The 21,301-nt window shown below is 45.9% G+C and overlaps 1 protein-coding gene across 1 annotated transcript in view; it reads left to right on the forward strand.

Moving 5' to 3' along the window:
- The window catches only part of LOC119376740 (cystathionine beta-synthase-like), a 62,237-nt gene that overhangs the window by 37,529 nt on the left and 3,407 nt on the right, over positions 1-21,301 (forward strand). The window contains 12 exon segments of the mRNA XM_037646476.2: positions 3,049-3,187; positions 4,632-4,738; positions 5,344-5,478; positions 6,898-7,112; positions 10,084-10,245; positions 11,211-11,336; positions 14,780-14,864; positions 15,597-15,780; positions 17,277-17,414; positions 18,822-18,930; positions 19,847-19,862; positions 19,865-19,930. Coding sequence (XP_037502404.1) covers positions 3,049-3,187; positions 4,632-4,738; positions 5,344-5,478; positions 6,898-7,112; positions 10,084-10,245; positions 11,211-11,336; positions 14,780-14,864; positions 15,597-15,780; positions 17,277-17,414; positions 18,822-18,930; positions 19,847-19,862; positions 19,865-19,930 — 1,482 coding nt within the window.

A 21,301-nucleotide genomic window follows, 5' to 3' on the forward strand; every position in this document is an offset into this window, starting at 1 on the left:
AACGACGAAGGATGACTTCAGGTTCCGATATGTCGTCGGCTCTATCGACAGACAATTTGTCGACGAAATGACTGAGGCATCCACGATTTCCAACAGCTGTAGTATAATCTCATGCTTCACTAAGCATGGACCCCTCGTCACCGCGATCACGACTGGGTCCGATAACAACTCATCATCACCGTCCTCACTGATCACGGTGATGATGACCTTGTTCAAGAACTGTCAAGAACCTCTTCCGCACATGCACACGGGTTCGTGAAACGTGCATGCGTTCTCTATCACAAGGGACAAGTATAAGCACTACATATCAGCTTACCGCTTCTGGTGTTGGTAATATCCACGTGGCCGTTGGCAGCGTTACCCAAGTGTAAACAACTGGTTATGTAACACATATGCGGCTCTTCGACATATATGTGTGCGTATCAAATTTATACAAATGTTTCGCGTCATTCTGTAACGTTTCTCTCCGTAAAAAAAATTACGCCGCAGTCACCTTCCCGCCGCATGCTTCGGATAACATCGATTCCCACGATACGTGGGATCTGCCGAATTTTTTTCCTTGTTGTGTCACACGCAGGTCTTTGAGCGTCTCGGGTTGCTCTCGGGCTGCCCTTGACGGTTTTGTACATGCGCAGGCGATGGTTCGCAGCAAAAAAATGACGTGGTAGCCTTTGGGTGTCACTACGTCACCTTTCTCGATTTTACGAATTTCCCGATTTAATGAAATAATTCGAGCCTGATCATCACTTCCTTTAATCGAGTGCCGACTGTAATATCGCGTGGTTATAGCCCATGTATCGTTATTAATAGCTTAAGAAAAGTGCGAACGAGGTGATTTTTGCGTAAAAGATAGTTGAATTTGTGAACGTTAATACTCAGTAGCCATGCTTTACACCCGTCACTAATGCAACCTACGTCACTTTAGAGCGAGAAAGTGTCATCACCACTTTTTATTGAAAGATAAACGATGCAGTCGTCAGCAAATGCATGTATGCGTATGCACGATGAGATGTTATTTGGCAGATCATTCCTCACCCCACCCCATCCATCCTGCCTTGTCCATGTAGAGATTAAATCGCAGATTTAACTTGTAATACGTTTTTCAAGGCACAGTGTCCTCGAACTAATGCAATTCCAAATTAGCAGAGAGGAGGTTGGCCGTGCGCGGGACACGCGGATGGAAATTACAGCAAAGTACCGGTCCACGTGACCAAAGATGTAGAAGAGGCGGTAAGTGAAAAGCAAACACGACTGTTGGGACTGAGCCAAGTCTTCACGTGCAGTAGGGGCTCCGAACCGCAGTGTGTTATCTCGCTGGGCCCCCTCTTGTACACGGTAATGCGCTGAAGAAGTGTTTGTCTGTGCCGTTATCTCTTAGCTAAGCGAAGCATCCTGCGCAGTCTACATAGTATATAGAACAAACAACAAAAAAAGTGGAGCACTGTCTGCTTTCCGGTTGCTAATCGCACGCTTTTGACCGTGCGCAAGTGTTGTTTAGCTCAAACGTAGACGTAAAATGGTAAAAGAATGAAATTGTGTGGAAAGTTAACTGTTGATGCTGGGAGCCGAAGCCACATCGACAGCTATGCGGCGAAGCGGCACTCTATTTCTGCAGGTGACATATCTACCGCGTCGCCGACGGACATGCTTGGCGTGTCGAAGGCCGCTGATTAACTTGACTGTCGATGACTAGCGTCGATCTAGTTCGCTGTAGCGGCGGCGTCGAGAAATACAAAAATTGGCCCGAGCATCAGCTTCTCCGCAACGCATGGGTGCTAGCGGCGTTCGGAAGACAGACGCGCAACACTGCCACCTAAAAGCATATACAGTAACTATTTCTTGCCGCACACTGCCATCAGAGGCGCCTCTGCCTACACCTACGCGAGGCTCAGCACATGCGCAGAGCGTTAGCGGCAAGACTATTTTACAATAACGTGTACCACGTCATATGAGCGCACCTTCGTCAAAGGCGCTCACCGATGGCGTGCGCGGCATGACACACACATGACATATAGATGACATGCACGGCACGTCATCTATATGACGCTGATGGATGGATGGATGGATGGAGAGTGCATTTAAATAATACGTCAGATTCCACGCACTTTGGGAATCGATGTTCTGTAAAGTAGTCAGCAAAAACTGGCTGTGGTATATTGTTTGACTTTGAGCATCGCGAATCGCAGCCTGCACGTCATACTTCTGCGATACTCAAAAGTGTGGGCAGCGCTTTGGCAAAGGAATATAGAATGCCTCTGCTGCCATTTCTAATACGGGAGTCTATTGCCCACATGACGTCACAAATCCCGCGGCCTGTTGTCTGCACTTGAAGCGAAGCCTTCTTGACCTATAGTATGCACAGGCACGCACGCACGTACACTATACAAGGTGTTTCAAGAAATGTGTTCGAAAATCCTCAAAAATTAGGAAAATGCAATGTTTGTTCGCTGCCTTCACAATTGCTACTTCTGTGGCGGCAAACATTTCAAAATGGCGAGAGACATCGGTTACGGCAGTAATTAAAGAATTAGATTTTTTTATTATGGAGACAGGTGGTTAGGTCAAATGGGATAATTGAAGAATTTCTTGCGAAGAGTCCATTGCCGCTTTGATATTTCCAAAAAGCGACGAGTGGTAAATTTTGCAGTGATGAATTCCGAGCAATTGCGGCGGCGAAACCAAAACCGAAACGCCGACGAGCGCCACTGCCATACTTTCAGAGACGTCCGGAACGAGCGAGCGTCGTTACAATAACCATGGCTGGATATACTTTGCTTCGTGAGTGTGTGTTCTGCGCATCGCATGACACATGTAGGTTAACGAATGCAGAACAAACACGAAAATAATAATTGTGGCAACCAGAGACGTCATTCTGGTAGTCTGCTAGTTGCGCTTATTGGCTGTAAGTAACTAAAATTAAAGGCTGGTGGCAATGAATAGCTGGTCACGAGCTGAAAACTTCGCAGCGCTGAGCCTTGCATTTATGCCGTCTGGCAGGACGAGTGGCGGTAACGTTCTCTTCTTTTTTTTTCTTTTTTTTTTGCGTAGGTGACTGCTCACCACAAGTTTCGTGGACAAAATACTGCACGCATGACACCGAGAGCATCGTGTTTCCGGACAAGAACAGCGTCTGCTCTTGGCAGCTGGGAAAGCCAGTCGAAGAATCTCCACATCGACATGTCACCAAGTGGGCACTCTGATAAACTATTGCACCTTAAAGCAACAACTTTCTGTGAACATCGGCATGATACTTTTTTCTATTTTGGCCATGAAGATATGTCTTCAACGCAGCGACGTCCACATAGCACTTTCTATACATAGAATAGATACATAGAATTAACGGTGCCTTGCCACACAGTTTAGGCATGCCGTTCTCATTGCTTGTTCTGGTGTACACTCCGGAATGCTGAGATTTCTCAGGACAGGTAGGAGTGCCGGGAATAAGGGAATTGTAATTTTATTTGAGCAGAGAAACCACCTCCTGCTCCGACTACAGCGACGCACAACGGCGATTTTTGGCATCGAAAGTGACGTTTCGTCATGTCAAAGTGGCGCCAGTGGCTTTGCGTTCTTATTAGCTTGACAAGCAAAGTCACACGTGACATTCGTGTGGTCCCAGCTTGGTCACTCTACTGTGCGCTTAAAAATAGAAAAATATTATGTTTTTACTTTACGAGATAAGAAAATATCTTTTATGTATCACGGTTTGAAAACGATTGCAACACGCGCTGCATAGCGACAACCATGAAGCGAGACTTCCGGTATGTCTCTATAAGAGGCGCGCTGATTGAACCAGTGACGTCACTGACAGAGAGAAATGCGGAATGGGACGTTTTTTTCCTCGTAGTCTGCTCACATTTTGAAACTTGAAGACTAAAAGGTTGTTTTCGTGCACCAATGTTTATCATTTTTTTCGCGTTCATCTCCGTATTCAATACCACACTCATTCCAGTGCTGCAGAAGGCAGTCGAGAAAATATTTCAGCGCCCCTGGAACCCGACCCTTAATCCGGAAAATTCTCTTTTTATGGAATCGGGAAAAGGCCGTCTATAACGCTCGTAACAACGACAAGCATCTACCGTGATGCGTTCGGATCGCAACTAGTCGTGGCCTAAGGAAACGTTGAAACGGCCCAACTCGGGCGAGATCGTTTCGAAAATGTGTTTCTCTAATTTAGCCGATCCGAAGAGGTTTATCGAACGGATTTGTAGGACTGTAGGATGTAGGATTGTAGGACTGTAGGATTTGCCTCGCAACGTTTATGTCGCTGTGCTTCCTTCGTGTTTTGTGTTTAAAGCAGCCCATTTCTGATAGTGAGAAATGTGTTATATATATATATATATATATATATTATATAATATATATATCCTTATGTCGAATCACGAATGTAAAAAATATGGGAGACCAAGGGGATAATTTTTTGTTAAGCACTATCATACGAAATGACAGACAATGAAGCCAGACAAACCATTAGCGAAGATAATTATGTTCACTTAAATTGCGCAAATAATCAGACGAAAGGAAATTGAAGGGGAAAGGATAAATTGCCAGAAGTTGCTGTTTCTTCGCCTGTTTAACAGCCTTGTGACCACTGTGTTGCACGACTTCTTTTTTTTTCTCTTTTTTTACAGAACACCCAAGCCGAAGGTCTACCCAGACATCCTCCATCACGTTGGAGAAACACCGATGGTTCGCATAAACAGGATTAGCAAAGAGTATGGCTTGGAATGCGAGCTGTGTAAGTACCTCGGTAAGCGACGTAAGACGAATCGAGTCCGGTTAGAGCTGCGCCGTCAAGTTTTAAGTTATGTACCAACTAGCCCGCCTTTCGCCGCTTCTCCAGTTTGTAGCTTTAATTCATTTTTTTACATACGCTTCCAAAAACGAAGTACGTTAAAAAGACGTAGCTCCAGGAAAGTTTCTGCCCCTGCGAATTGGTAGCTTGAATTTGCATGTCTACTCCCAAAGAGCGAGCAACAAAACGTAACAAACCCAATGGGCGTGGCGCGTGGATAATAGGGCGTGGGAAACAGTTTGGACATGGTCAGAAAAGGCTTCCGATCGGTAGTCGAGACTCCTGTGAACGTGTGAGCCAAATGTAAAAGCACTGCTCTCGGCGGGGCTATACAGTTCCATTTGAAAGACAGCTATAAGGCGCTCGCTCTTCTCTCGGCAAATTACGTCATCGGAGGCAAGGATACGGCCATGGGATCGACAACATGCTCGTGGTCATGACGCGCGTGGACGTATAGCTTCTTGCCGACCTTCAGTAAAGGACAACGAAGCCAAGACGGTATGCAGATTTTCGGTAGTGTTCAGATGCGTGCACTCACATATGCGCAGTGGCTAAATGCGAGTTCTTCAACCCTGGGGGCAGCATCAAGGACCGCATCGGGCTGCGAATGGTGGAGGAGGCCGAGAGGGACGGCATCCTCAAGCCCGGCTCGGTCATCATTGAGCCCACTTCGGGAAACACGGGTGAGCATGCGCCTTTGCCGCTGTGATCCAGTGCTGCTCTATACGATCAGCAGTACTACGACGCCTACTTTATGCGGACTCGCAAGTCGAAATCTTGTAACGGCTTTCTACAACGCTAAAGCGACACTGAAGTGAAACAACAAATTAGTTTAGACTGATAAATTATGCTATGACAACTCTAGCGTCGTTAATTTCACCACTATAGCTTTAATAATAAATGAGAAATTAATGTCAAAGCTTTAGCCGAAATCTCCGATGGTGATGTCACGGATTTAAAAGTGTCCTTTTTTGGCCTCATTGGCTCAACGAAGGCCCACGAAACTTGGTATACGTTAAGTCTGCGGCTCCCTCAGAAGACAATCTTAATTTATACTGATGAGGAACTACGTAGGCCCGATTAGACGCCGTCAAAATCTATGTCGTCACACTGACTGGTGCGGGGAACCTGAGGGTGGTGTCGCACCCGCATTTTCTTTTTGGGCGTTTGCTCGCCTACCAAACGTCTTTCTCGCAGCAAGTGTGGTGTTTTTGGCATCGTGAAAGCGTAATTTACTAATGCGAGGAAAAAAAACGTTTTTCTCTTTAGTGTTCCTTTAAGGACGTTAGTGACATCTGCAGTGTGCAGTCAAGGTGCCGCAGACATTAATTATGCGGTCAAAGTTCTTCGTGTTGCGCCAGGTCAAACTTTTCGAACATCTACGTTCTCTTGTCAGGAAGGTGATCCCCCGAAATCTCGTCTTCTTTCTTAGTGTTTCGCAACATTTTCTGTCATTTTTTACATGAACTGCGATCAGCACGTTTCTTCCAATTGCTTACACCAAAATTTTATCTCTCAGCGTGCATGTATTTCAGTGACTAAGAGAGAGCCTTCCCAAGGTGTCATAGTTCCGTCAGGTGTTCTTAATTTTTATTTTTCTAGAAGTATTATATGTTGCACTGGCTGTTTCTTTTACAGTGGCGCTTAAACTGTCTAACGTATTATGTCCACCAACCAGCCACTAATTGCACTTCGTCAAGCGTCCTGTTCCCGTGCTTAACAGCGGACATAATATACGTTTCGCATCGTAATGGTTCGGGCTTAATATAGGTAAATATACTTGAGATGTCACAATAAAGTCTGTTGTTTAGGACATAGCATACAGGCCGCCGCGTTCACACAGTGGCTACGGTGCTTCGCTGCTGACTCGAAAGACGCGGGTTCGATCCCGGCCACGGTGGTCGCATTTCGAAGGAGACGAAATGCTACAGGCCCGTCTACCGTACGATTTCAGCGCGCGTTAAAGAACCCCGGGTGGTCGAAATTATCTGGAGCCCTCCGCTATGGCGCCTCGAATAGCTCGAGTCTTTTTGGGGACGTTACAGTGCGTAAACCAACCAAGCAACCTAGGACATAGGGATGCCGCTTGTACCGCTGCGCAGGCATCGGTCTGGCAATGGCGGCGGCCATTCGGGGCTACCGCTGCATCATCGTGCTGCCGGAGAAGATGAGCCGCGAGAAGGTGGACGTGCTTCGTGCGCTGGGCGCCGAGATAGTGCGCACGCCGACAAGCGCACGCTACGATTCGCCCGAGTCTCACATCTCGGTCGCCTTCAGCCTCTGCCGAGAAATCCCGGGCGCCGTCATCCTCGATCAGGTGGGTTGCTCCTTTTATTGCGAAAACATTCGTCGTCGTGACTCTGCAGCCGCCTGTGCTTTCACCTCGACAAGCCACCTCCCCCCCCCCCCCCAAACACACACACAGACATACGTACTCACGAACTTTTCAGAACTGGTAGTGCTTCCCAAAATACTGTCTCAAAATGTATTGTGATGCATTCATATAGGCGCAAAGAAAATCGTTGCATGTGTCGTCCTGTTGTATTTCTAGGTTGAAGACCAAGGACGTTTTAAACCTGGTCCTGATGGCATACGCTCTAAGCTACTCAAACTAACCAAACCTGCGATATGTAAAATTTTTGCCGCCCTACTTCAACAATCCATTGACACGGGATGTGTTCCAAGCGATTGGAAACAGGCTCGTGTGATTCCCTTCTTTAAACCTGGTGACCCGTCCAACGCCTCTAACTGCAGACTGATTTCTTAACAAGCACGTGCTGCAAAATTCTGGAACATATCATTTCATCCGCTGTCATGAAGTTCTTAACAGAACCTAATTTTTTTTTTATAAATCAGCATGGATTTTTGTGCGGTCGATCCTGTGAGACGCAACTCTTTGAATTGATCACTGACCTCCACCACTCTATTCATTCATTACATGATGCTGATGCTATATTTGTCGATTTTACGAAGGCCTTCGACAAGGTTCCTCACTTGCACCTAATACACAAGCTAACATGCCTCAGCATCAATATGAGAATTATTAAGTGGATCACCAATTTTCTTAACTAGTCGCTACGAATCAGTTTTTGTAAATGATCACTCTTCCCGTTGCTCTGTTACATCTGGTGTCCCTCAGGGCTCCGTACTCGGACCCATCCTGTTTTTAATTGATATTAATGATATTGCTAATGGTTTGTGTTCTACAGTGAGATTATTTGCTGATGATTGCGTAATTTATAGAGAAAATACTAGTGCTATGAATGCTTGCTACTTGCAATCGTATTTAGAAAAACTCGGTAAATGACGTGAAGATTGGCAAATGGAAATTAACGTCAACAAGACCAAAGCCATTCGATTCTCGACAAAATCTAACCCTGCATTATCCAACTACACATTAAAAAATACGTCCATAGCCTCAGCATGCTCTATCATGCTCAAGTACTTGGGCTTCATTTGCCATCTGATTTGTCATGAAACACCCACATAGACGCCATGGTTAGCAAAGCATCTAGAACACTTGGCTTCGTTCGGCGAATCTTAAGTTTAGCGAATACCACCACTAAACTTCGCGCTTACAACACTTTGGTACGTTCGAAAATCGAATATGCATCACTAACCTGGAACCTGCATCAGGCATACATCATTCATAAATTGAAATAAAGCTGCTCGATTTATCACCAAAAACAACCTGCGAACATCAAGTATAACAGAAATTAAATCTTCAGTTGATCTTGTTCCTCTGGAAAAACGTAGGCTGGTCACGCTTCTTTCATTTTTTCATAAGATTTATAACAATCAGTCATTAAGCGCTGCTTTTCGTATCAAACAAGCCCATCGTGTATCCTCGCGACTTCATCATCAGCTTAAAGTCGAGCCCATCTTCGCCCGTACCAATCTTTTCTTTAACTCCTCGCTACTACTTGCCATCCGTTACTGGAATCAGCTTCCTGCTGACATTACAGGTGTTATTAATCATAATGCACTCGTAAATAGTCTGAAATGTTACTTTAAAGCTTAAATTTTTGCATGTCAAACTTCGTCTTTTTGCTCTCTTCCTGACACATTGCACATTAAAATGCAATTCGTAATCCTTTTTTTTCGTAGTTGCATTTTGGTGTCACATGTATTTATTGCTCAATCATTTCTATATGTCTGAGGTATTGGATTACTGTTATTGTTAATATTTACACATTTATTTACTTTCATAAGACATATTGATATTGCTGCAACATAGGTATTACTGTACTATCTTAGTCAGAAAAAAAAAAAGGATATTTTTTTTTTGCTTAGCTCTGTTTGTTAAAAAAACTGTGTTGAGTCGTACTTTTGGTTGCAGTGCCGCATGCATTGTTCGAGCATTCGTAAATCTCTGAGGTGTTTGAATTACAGCTATATTTAATATCTGCACATTTACTTTCATAGGACATTGATATTGCTGCCACGAAAGTATTGCTGTACTATCTTAGATATTTTTTCCCTGAGTTCTGTTTGTTTGAAACTGCGTTATGCTGTATTATTCATAGTTCTGTCCCTTCTATGTAATGCCTTCGGGCCTTTAGGGTACTTGAATAAATAAAAAAAAACTTCTGGAGTGGAAGTTCTCGCATAAACAAGGCAACAAATGTGAATCCAGCATTGGCCCATACTTTAGCACGGAAACATAATATTTTCGTGTTATGCCCGATTAGATAAAGTGCTTTTGTTCTGCTAACGGAAGTGCTATGTTAATTATAAAATAAAGAGATTGTTGTTCCCAACGAAATAATGTATCCGGATGAGTATCGGTAACGTGATCTACAATAAAATTTGCCGAGACTTCGATTCGAGGGTTCTTAAGGAAACGGTGACAAAAGAGACGCATTGAACAATATCTGTCTCAAGCCGTGTTAGACTCACAGGGCGTGTGAGGGAATCGGTATGTTTTCTTCGTCCTACGCTGACGTTTTGTTGTGCCCATGGTTAGATGGCGGAGGTGTGGCTTCACTTTCGGGACGTAATTTCCGCTCCAGCATTTTTGTTAACCTCCTTGTCGAAAATTATCTCTTCGGTGCACTCTGATATGGACCCACCTCTGTGAAGATGCACGCATCATAACGTTAACCAATAGAGTTAACCATACCACTTTGGCCAAGCAGGATATCTCATTAGCCGTTCTATATACCGTGACACTATCGCTTCAGTTTTACGATTATCATCCGATTGTTTTGTTTGCTTCATTTTCTGTGACATCATTCAATTGAGGGGCCTTAGCAGAGTGTCGAAACGACGCTCCTGACACCTTGCAGTACCGGAACCCCGGCAACCCCTTGGCGCATTACGACACGACGGCCGAGGAGATACTGGACCAGTGCGGCGGCCACCTGGACATGGTGGTCCTGGGCGCCGGCACTGGCGGCACGGCCACTGGCGTCGCGAGGAAGCTCAAGGAGCGCCTCCCCAACGTTCAGGTACAAACAATAAACACTTCGTCGTTCATACTTTGACTGCTGTAGTGTTTATTGCATTACTGAACGTACTTCGATTGCATACACGGACTCGACACCGAAGAATTTAATTGAATGGAAAAGAACTTTTTTTTGGTTGTGCGGGAATCACGCTCCCGGTTCAGTGCCACGTAGCACGGCAAGCCAAGCCTGCGGGCCACCGAAGCTTGAATTTTATACGCCTCTTCTGCGCTACATGTGCCAGTCGCCATCGATACACGGCAGATTTTTCAGGACCTTCCCTTGCGTCAGAAGTTGTATATAGCCAAGACATGCAAGATACCCTGTTCAGGGGTGTTTCAAAGCACTTCTAAAGCATTTATGTTGTATTTTGCTGCTAACAGTATTGCGTTACTATATGCCTGATATCTCCCTCAACTGTTCATCCTCTCTTTTGTTACCTGATATCAAACCCTGTAGCTCACGCCTTATTCTTTAGCCAAACTCACTATTTTCCAGAACATATGTACCTGGCGGCGCCTGTATTCATTAAATTTATGACACATTTATCCGGACTCTAAGCGTTGTGTGCACAAGCTGACTGCGTAGCGGTGCTTGCTTCCGTTCCAACGCATTAGCCCGCAACAGCAGTAACGCGCAACAAGGGTGGCGGCGGAAATCGATAACAAAACTGAGAGAGACGACACTACGTGATGGGAGGGCATCGTGACTTCAGGCACGCATTTAAAAGCGTTGTAAGCGTGAGGAGGGAAAATGGAGCTGAGTTCTCGTTGTTTGTTTACTACCATTGTAGCTTAATGTTGCCTACCCGCTTTAAAACAGCAACGTCGTCTTCAATCAATATCAGCCCGCTGATTTAGTTGTCCATCAGTTAAAAAAAAAGTGCGCTTCTAGTTATCGAGTACAAATTCCAGCATATAAACGCCTCGAATTAAGGTATTCCTCCAAACTTTTTTTTCGTGTTGCAGATTGTGGGCGTTGATCCGCACGGCTCGGAGTTGGCCGTCGATGCTGAACCCAACGACCCTTCTGTGACGATGTACGAGGTCGAAGGCATCGGCTACGACTTCGTACCCACAGTCCTCGACAGAAGCGTAAGTTTTCACTTCTCATTTCTGATGTTTACGCACAATGCATTGTGTAACAGCGAGTTTTTTAATTATTATCATCAACTAGATATACCTCTAATCCCGATAGGTGTTATAGCAGGAAAAGCAATATATATATATATATATATATATATATATATAATATATATATATATTATATATATATATATTTGTGTGTAATGTATGTATGTAGACTGAATACATATTTATGAAGCTGAGATGAAGCAAATCGTTTAGAGTGGAACGTAGTTTATGCAAAATTTCATTCTTCTACGGAGGAATATGGCGCAATAAATTTGCAAAAACTTATGATTTTTTTGGTGAAGCCTCGCTGTACATTGTTCACAACACACGCTTCTTAACAATGTATAGGTGGGACGAAAGTATATGAAATAAGCTTAGAGAGAACTTCAACACTGGGTTTGCGTCGGTACAGCAAGAGAACGCAACCGCCTAGTCCAAAACGCCTTCACAAAGCTGAATACACAAGTATACGAACGAAGTGAACATATCACAGAGAGCTCCTCCGAAATAGCACAACCTGAAAGACTCTTAATGTGAACGTACAGTGGTCAACCCTCATATCTAGAACGACGAAGCGTCACGCTCGGAACTGCACGAGCGACATCTGCAGTCGTAGATAAGCCACATCAGAGCATGCGCGGCGCCTATGATGCGCCTCCTTTGCATTTTTGATCCTTGTTCATCGCCGCGGATGCAACCACCGCTTGGCCGTCGAAAGTGTTCTCAAGGGTTTAGCGCAAAAAAAACAAAAAAAAAAGCGAACTGCTTCGGCATTCTCGGTATGATATGATACCGCGAACTGAAAATAAGTTTGCAGTATAAAAGGTGCCGATCCGGGCGATTGCACTCCTTTTTTTCGGCGCAATACAGTTGACAGTGCTCCTGACGGCCAAAGCAGTTGTCCCTGCCGCGGCGAGGTCGGAAACTGCAAGGCGGGCACATTATTGACTCCACGCATGCTCAGAGGGGCCCGTTTCGAACTGTCGGATGTCGCTCGCGCTGTTCCGAGCGCCGTCGTTCTAGACATGCGTGTTGACGACTGTACAAAGTATAGGAACTAATGTTCACATGGGCGTAGAAGAAGAAGAAGAAATCACTTTATTTATAAAGTCCAGCAAAGTTGATTCGGGGTGGGCCTCAACCCCGGCCTAGGCATCGGCCGCAGCGAGGGGGTAGGGGCTTCACCCACCTTCTTACCTTCTTCCCTCGAGGAAAAGGGGTGGGCGGTGTGTTTGTATTAATATATATAATATATTAATATATATATATATATATATATATGCAAAATTTAAAGAATTTCGGGTAATGGAATTTAGCACCCCCCTTCTGCCGACTACGCCAATGGATGTGTACATTGTTTTCGCAATTCTTAGCCCAAAGAAGGCTTTCTGGAAGAGTAGAAGTTTGGGCCATTGGTGATGCATACCTGGTTAAGTGAAGCGCAATAGACGGGACGAGCACTACTAACAACTGTGACGTTATTGGAAAGCATCGCCGCATCTAGACAGTATGCGCATGCGCACGAGACCCTCGGTGACCAGCAAAAAAAAAAGGGGGGGGGGGGGGGCAGGCTTGCGTGGAAAAAACCCTCGGGACAACAAACACGTGGCGAATATATGCACGCAAAAAAAGGAGGTGGAAATGTGAAGCGTAAGTACGCAGTTGACTACGAAAAAACGACAAAGTTAACAAAATAAGAACTAAGAAAACGTTCTAAAAGCAAAAATATTACAAAAGCAGTAAAACGTAAGTGCAAGAACCAATATAAATGTAATATAATTGTTGGGGTATTGCGCCTCAAGACCACGATATGATTATGAGGGACGCCGTAGTGGAGGGCTCCGGAAATTTTGACCATCTGGTGTTCTTTAACGTGTACCTAAATCTAAGTACAGGGGTCTCTGCCATTTCGCCTCCACCGAAATGCGGCCGCCGAGGCCGAGATTTAAATGCGGCTATCGATACCCAACTGCGTACGCTTCACATTTCCGTCGCCTTTTTGTAGCGTTAGCTACACTTGCCTAGCCGGAGCCGATTTCGTGTGGGTCATCATGAGCCGTGCTGCGCATGCGCGAGGATGAGTGCGGAGCGGGCATCTCACGCGCTCTCCGCCACCGCCACGCGCGGCTCGCCGCTGCTGGTGGCGGAGAGCGGGAGGAGTGGCGGCGTAGCCGGGCAGACAGACTGGCGCCGGCGCGCGCGACTCGCCGCTGCTGCTCTGCGCATTCGAGAGGGGTGACGTCGTAGCCATGGCGCGCGCAGCTATTCGCCTTCGCTGTGCAGTCGCCGTCTGACAATGCGCTGGTGCCGCTTGATAGCGCCTCTGACTGGCGTTTGCAGGTGGGTAACGCCATGGAGAAGGAGAGCGCAAATGCTGCTCAACGGCGCAGAAGAGCCGAGAAGGTTATGTCATCGGATCCCGAAGGTTGCCTGGCAATTAGCGGTTCAGCGTACGAAGAATGAACAGAGGAAGGCTAAACGTGTTGCGGAGACACTGGAGGAAAGGGAGGAACGTCTAGCAAAGCGGCGTCGCCAGGATGCTGAGCGACATGCCCGACCACCTCTGCAGCAGCAACAACAAGACGCCGTCGATGACGTCAAGGCTCGCTGATCGACTGCCTATACTGTGAAACTTAGCGAAAGCGCCAGTGCGACTCGGACCTTCGAGGCGGACTTCGTAAACAATCCGTTTGGATACGTGTGCGAGTGTGAAACATGGCACATGAAAGACTTGACGCCGCTAAGTAGTGCCATGCGTGAAACGTTGAGTTTAGTGGCGGCGCCTGAGTGGGGTGAAACCGTGGCGCGGGTTTGTACAACGTTCAAGAACTTTCTCGTTAAGCAGAACATTTCGCTCTTTAGCGTTACCAATGGGTATCGTTACCCGGCCATGCCGCCAGGTCTACAGGTTCTGAACGATGTGGCCGAATGTGTGTCATTGGAGCAGCAGTAAGCATGACAATCAAGCTATTCCTAGACAATCTGGAGAGATCAGAATAATCAGCTGAACCTTTGCTAACGCTACGTATATCCTGGCATAGCCGAGCTAAGCCACTGCAAATTTTTGTGCATACATTTGCACACGTTAGGTTGTCACGGGGTTTTCTCACGTCTGTATGCATTTTTTTTTCTGGTCAGAGAAGGTCTTGTGCTCATGCGCATAGTGTCTAGCTGCAACGACGCTTTCGAATAAATGTTCACAGTTGTTAGTAGCGCTCGTCCCGTCTAACTTTTCTGTCCCGTTTAGTACCTCGCTTGACTTTACCAAGAAGGTTTTCTGGAGAAACTTTAACTGACTCCACACGCCGCAATAGGCTTTACCCAATGCGTTACAGTCATGTCCGCTGGCGCCTTCTCACGAGGTTTATCAGCATGCGAGTTCATCGCCCTTATACTTATTACAGCTGATAGACAAATGGTACAAGTGCAACGACAAGGATTCTTTCCTCATGGCCCGAAAGTTGATCCGACAGGAAGGTCTCCTATGCGGTGAGTGTGGGTTCCTGTTTCCATAACGACATAATGTCTCAACTAATTACGTAGAAAGTTGTCTTTGTTTGTCAATTACCTGAAGCAGGTATGAGAACTGTATACATAAGGCAGTGCTTGGGCAGTTTGAAAGGCCAGCTTGTCTAATGCGAAGGATGTCGTTGTTGAGCGCGGTTTAACTGAGCGTGTCGAGCGATAGCAGCGACTACCGCGGAAAGCGGCGCTGTCCCGCGCGGCAAGCAGCGGCACGCTGTGCGCATTTTTCTTTGTATTGCCGGCGCGGGAGTCACGTGGCAGAAGTCTACTAACAGGCACTAACTCCGGGATCGGTGTGCTATTCTGGACACTGTCCACAGTAGCACCCCCGGTCCACCTTTGACCAAGCGACGATGTCATGTGATGACGTCATCGTATTGCATCGTGTCATGATGTAATGATAGCATCACCAACTTCGGTCATATGTGATGTAATAGCAACGTCACATGGACGTCGCAGCAAGCCGTCACTGGTGGCGTAGGTCCCGCGTTTTGTCAGCGCGCACCGCTCGTTCCTTCTCCATGCCGCTCGCTCGGAGGCGGCCACTGGGCTTTTGTACCACTTTTTGGCGCTTGACTTGTTTTGCTCAAGGTCACCGCGCAAAGCCACTTAAGGCTTTAGCCTCAATACATTTGTTAAAAGCTGTGCTTGGTGTGGAGCTGCATTGTCGAGTCTGCAGTTCTTGTTTGTTCGCAGGCGGCAGCAGCGGGTCGGCGATGAGCATAGCCGTGGTGGCGGCCAAGTCGCTGAAAGCTGGCCAGAAGTGTGTGGTGGTGCTGCCCGACGGTGTGCGCAACTACATGACCAAGTTCCTCTCGGACGGATGGATGGCCGAGCGTGGATTCATCTCGCTCTACTCCGAGATGAGCACCAAGCATTGGTGAGCTCAAGTATTAAGTTGCAGCCCGCAGTGGCTTGGCCATAATCGAGCACATTATGTCTCGGTGGCTGTAAAACAACCAGCCGCCTTTTTGACCTACTAGTTCAAGTAGTAATTTTGCGTAACCGAGACGTTATCAGGCATGTTCGGAATGCTGGAGGAGTATGTAAGAAGATACTCTTGTGCAAGAAATGATTGCATTCACTGAATAGATACAAATAGGCACACTGCTCTGGCGAGATAACACTAGGTATTACTCAAACTTTGCAGACATCGGTCGTTAGGTATACAAAGAAAAGGAGACATTACAAACGATACGCACACATGCTTCATTCATGGTTCTTAGTATGCAGCGTATGGGCACTTGTACCCTTTTAGGTTGCGGGCACTCTTGTCTAGCGATAAATTCAAGGTGTCACGGAGAATGTGTATCACGTCCCCCAAATTTCGCTTCTTCCGCTCGTTAGGCTATGCATTCTGACACTGCGGTCGCACGTTGAATGCTTAAACGTAGTGTGACAATAGCTGAGGTTGTCGGAAGGACTTAGAGAACCTGAGAAGTGAGGTACGCAGAGGTCGATGAGGCTGTTTCTGTCGTCATGTCGCCTTCGGAATTTTGCGGTCATATAATGTGACTGGAGCCAAATCTTTCGCTAACGGATGAGGGCGTGGGAGGTATAAGAATGTCGCATCATGAAAACAACTTATGTGTTCAATGTAGATCGCCATAGGCGTGCGCAGGGGGGTGGGGGGGGGGGGGCAGTGGGGGTGGCCGCCCCCTAATCACCTAAGAGGGGGGGCGCAAAATCTGCCTCGTACATTGACTTAATAGGAGGGGGGGGGCGCTGCGATGAACTTTCGCCCCCCCCCCTGATGGGGAACCCTGCGCACGCCTATGTAGATCGCTAACAAACAATATGACAATTTATTCAATTTGTTATAATTCCAGATTGTCACTGGTGTGTCGCAGTGAAAATGTTTATCTAGCATAATGTCACAGCGCTTCACGTCCAGGCGTTTTATCCGTTCGGTGCAGCGGACTGTCCCTAATACGCTGATGTTTCTTGAATATGCGTCGAAATACAGGAAATACGAAAATTCGAAATTCAAAGGAATTGCGCAGTTAGTTCTCCTATACTTCTTTACTGCGCATAACTACTGTACCCAAAGAAGGACCTGACATGCGTATGACTCAATCCTGTCCTAGAATACTCACACAGCTGTATTCTAGGCATCTGGCCTAACCTTAGCAGGTCCAGTAAGACGTCGACTTTAGACACAAAAGAGACAGAATGAAACGGCATTTTCATAGCTTACCTAATAACATCACACGCACAGTCGACTTGACCAGGCGCGACCTGACGCAGCTACCGTCGGCAGCTAAACTTTCAGGCTGAGCTGACCCGGCCGCTTACGCTGGTCAACTCAACCCGCTTGAGTTAAATGTGCACGTGCCCTACGAGCAACCGGAGTATGATGATCCTTTGCGCATGCAGGTGGTGGAACCAGACTGTGCGCTCTCTGCGGCTGCGCATACCGCTGACAGTGACGCCCAGCGTGAGCTGCCAGGATGCCGTGGAACTAATGAGTGCCGAAGGCATCGACCAGGTCCCAGTCGTTGAGGAAGCGGGTCAGCCATTGATTGTTCTTCTGGAACAAATCAAGTGCATCTAGTGAAAAGGAACTGCAACGCGCCACACGCAGCCATTGTAAAATCCAAGCATTCGGATAAGTTTCAGATTTGGCGCTCTGTTCGACATACTTTCACTTCGTACCGCCTTCACAGGGCCGCTCAATGCGTTTACATCTACATAGCCTACCCCTGACATCGTTTTACTTGCTTTTGATCTTGCCCTTACTGCAAAGCTCGTCAAGACGTGAAACGGGTGGCCTACTGGCCGGATCACGTTGTCATACAGGGTGTTTCAAGAATTGTTTCCGAAAATTCTCAAAGATCAGGAAAATGCGATATTTGCTCGCTGCCTTCACAATTGCTTTTTTCTGTAGCGGCAGACATCTTAAAATAGTTGAAGACATCATTTGGGAGAATAATTAAGAAGTTGACTTTTTTTCATTAGAGGAGTTACGCGGTTATGTCAAATGGAGAATGCAAGTCTTTATGCGAAGAACCATCGTATATAGAAAAAGTGGCCTCTAGTAATTATTGTGGCGTAATGAAATTCAACCAAATTCAACGGCGAAACCGAAGCACCGATGAGCGCAACAAGCAGACGACCAGAATGAAGTCACTGTTCACGAAAACGATTACAGGGGCGTAGTTCTTCCGCGTTCGTGAACGTATGTGCGCCATACGTGCTATAATTGCTAGCGCAGCCCGCACAACGAAGTTGGTTGATGGTTGATGTAACGACGCTCACTCATTCTGGACGTCTCAGAAGGATATGGCACTTGCGTGCTTCCGCGTTTCGGTTTTGGTTTCGCCGCTGAATTTGGCTGAATTTTATTACTTCGCAATTATTGCTAGAGGCCGCTTTTTGAAACCTCAAAGCTGCAATTGCATTGTCGCATGAAGGACTTCGATTCTTCTATTTGACATAATCGCGTGACTCCTAATAAAAAAAAAGTTAATTAATTTAACTTCCCTAATTACCGTCCCAAATTATGTCTTAAGCAATCTTAAGATGCCTGCGGCTACAGCAGAAGTAAATTGTGAAGGCGTCGAACAGATATCGCATTTACCCGATTTTTTAGAATTTTCGGACCCATTTCTTGAAACACCCTGTATATTTGTTTGACGGTGCCTTTTTAGAAACTAAGTTCTCATTACCAATCCTAGAATGACAGAGAGTTGAGCTAGCGGGTAGAGATTCACGTTAGAAAAAGCTAGGCGTTGCAGGCACGAGCAAAAGTAGAGAAAAGCACGTTTGTGTATGCCGTTCTCTGTCGTTTGGGCCCGTGTCAGCGCGCCTAAACTGTAAGCAGAAATTAGCCGATGGAAGTTTTATCAGCTTATAACATTGTTCTTATTATTTTCGTTCTTGCAGTTATGCCACAAATCACACCTTATCTTTTATTTTCAGAGCCGTGCTCGGAATGGTCTCACTGGGAAACTTAATGTCTAAGATACTGGCGCGGCGCATCGACGCCACGACGCCGGTTGCAAAGGCTGCGTATGACCAGTTCAGAAAGGCAAGTCAGCATTTTGAAGATGGCATTCTTCTTAGCATCCAGCTAGAGTAACGATTATTCCTTGCCTTCGATGCTACAAAGCACCTGGACCAAGATTGCAGAAAAATATTCCCGTCAAGGACGAATCCTTTGTCGACTAAGAAGCTTTCTTTCTCGGAAATCCATAAAGATTTCCTTTGTATCTTTGTGCTGCGAACGTGCGTATGACAGTCTTTTCTTTTCGTGATCCTTTCGGTCTTCCGCTGTACTCCGCTGTATACCAATAGATATAGAAACGTCACATTTTCCCCGCCATTTATTATTCACTTTAGCGAAGTACGTGTTATTTATCAGCAAGTCGCACGTTAGAATTGGACAATATCTAATGTGTGCTGTCAATATTCACGTTTTTCCATTTGCTCACTACAGTACACAAGTTTGTTATTGTCTATACGTGGCCGATACGCCTGCGAAATTGTCACTGTAGCGCTACAGTGCTCTCGTGTGAGAGGTGCGACTACCATACTGTAGTGCCCTGCAGTGCAGAGAAGGAGAGGTTGTTGCACTGTATGTACACGGCCCTCAACCTCTAAGGTGAACACATCATTAGTATTCAAGACCTGATAGAAGCTCTTGTTTAATACGTAATCCGTAGAATTATTATTGTGCTCATCGACACCATGGTTAGACGTCATATAACGGACATTTGCCTCGTGAACTAGGATAAACGTTCTAGTTTTACCGACCTGAATACTAATGAGGTGTTCGCCTTAGATATGGACGACCATCTTGTAGGCACATCGTTCCGGTTTATTTTCGGTCTCACATTTACATTCAAATTCAATAATCAGCCTTCGTGCTACAACGTATATATATCAGTACTGGCATTTTAGACGACATACTTACGTAGTGGCTAAGACATACCGACGCCTTTCAGGTGACCCTGGATACGACCCTGGCATGCTGTCCACGATGCTGGAACATGGCCACTTCGCCCTGGTGGTCGCGGAACAAGTGCAAGGTGACTTAATACTCGTCGAATCTTCGAACGCGCAAGGCTAGGAGGGTGTCCTGCACGTAGGCATAGCCAAGGGGGAGGGAGGAACACCCCTTCTCCCCCTCTGTAATATTATCATCCTGGTTACGTCGGTGGTACTGCATTTTGAACGTTCGCATTCCTTTCGTCTTTTTTTTTCGGTATTTAGGCCTAATGCGACAGTGGTGTGTGTTCTTGGTAGCGACATATAATATCTCAACTTGTTCTAGAAACGCCCTCGCTTGGCACTGAACAGTGTGACAATTTTTCACCAGAACAATAGGCGTGTTTTTTCTCGCCTCGTAGAGGGGAATGGAATGAGAAGCGAGAACACGGAGTCCCCAGTTGCGCACCTTAGTGGCTCTCATGTAAAACTGAAGCGGCTGCATTTATAATAACGTGTTCTTATGCCTCTGGCTTGTGCGCATCCAGAAACACCTTCCATATTAATAACTGACAGGCTGAAGGCCCACCCACCATATATAGAAAAGGAAAAATAATCATAATTCGGATATTGCGTTATTACGTGCACTGCGTTGCACTCGCAGAACGTAAACATACGCGCCTGTGACATACTTAGGAAGCAGTTGTAGCCGAACGCATAGTACCCTGACCATATTGGAAGCACTCATAAATAAATAAATAAATAAATAAATAAATAAATAAATAAATAAATAAATAAATAAATAAATAAATAAATAATAAATAATAAAAAGATAAATAAATATAAATAAATAAATAAATAAATAATAAATAAATAAATATAAATAAATAACGAGCTATGTCTTCCACGGATATTCAGGCAGCATATATATAATGGATTTACTTCGAAATTTCAATGCAGTATTCCAATGCGTGTAATCGTTATCGCGTTTCGTGATGCTAGCAAATTAAATGACGACATACGTCATTTTCCTTTTTTGAGCGTGATTTCAGAAAGCCAGCAAACAAGCGTTTCTGCACCGTTGTCGCCTCATCCGTGGTTGCCACGGCCAAGTGAGTGAAACGAGACACCGGGACGTAGTCTTCCTCATTGATAGCACACCTTTATTTGACGTGTGCTTCTAACGCGTCGTCACAGCCTTTGTCAACAGGCAACCAGAGAGGCTTTAACTTGGGCTAGTTGCTACGACATTCTTAGATAATGCAGTTGAGCTGAGCGGCATGCACTATTGCGCACTACTTGTCCTGTTCTTTCTCGTTAGTCCTTCGTGCATTTCGCTCAGCTCAACTACATTAGAAGGGCAGCCAGCAGTGCCACATCGGAGGTGACAAAAACCAAGAAATGTGCTACGCTTTCATCTCATAAGTCAGAGCACCGCCGACGCAAGCCATAACGTGTCAAGTCTCAGTTAT

This window comes from Rhipicephalus sanguineus, unplaced genomic scaffold (genome assembly GCF_013339695.2).
Source record: "Rhipicephalus sanguineus isolate Rsan-2018 unplaced genomic scaffold, BIME_Rsan_1.4 Seq216, whole genome shotgun sequence".
NCBI lineage: Eukaryota > Metazoa > Arthropoda > Arachnida > Ixodida > Ixodidae > Rhipicephalus > Rhipicephalus sanguineus.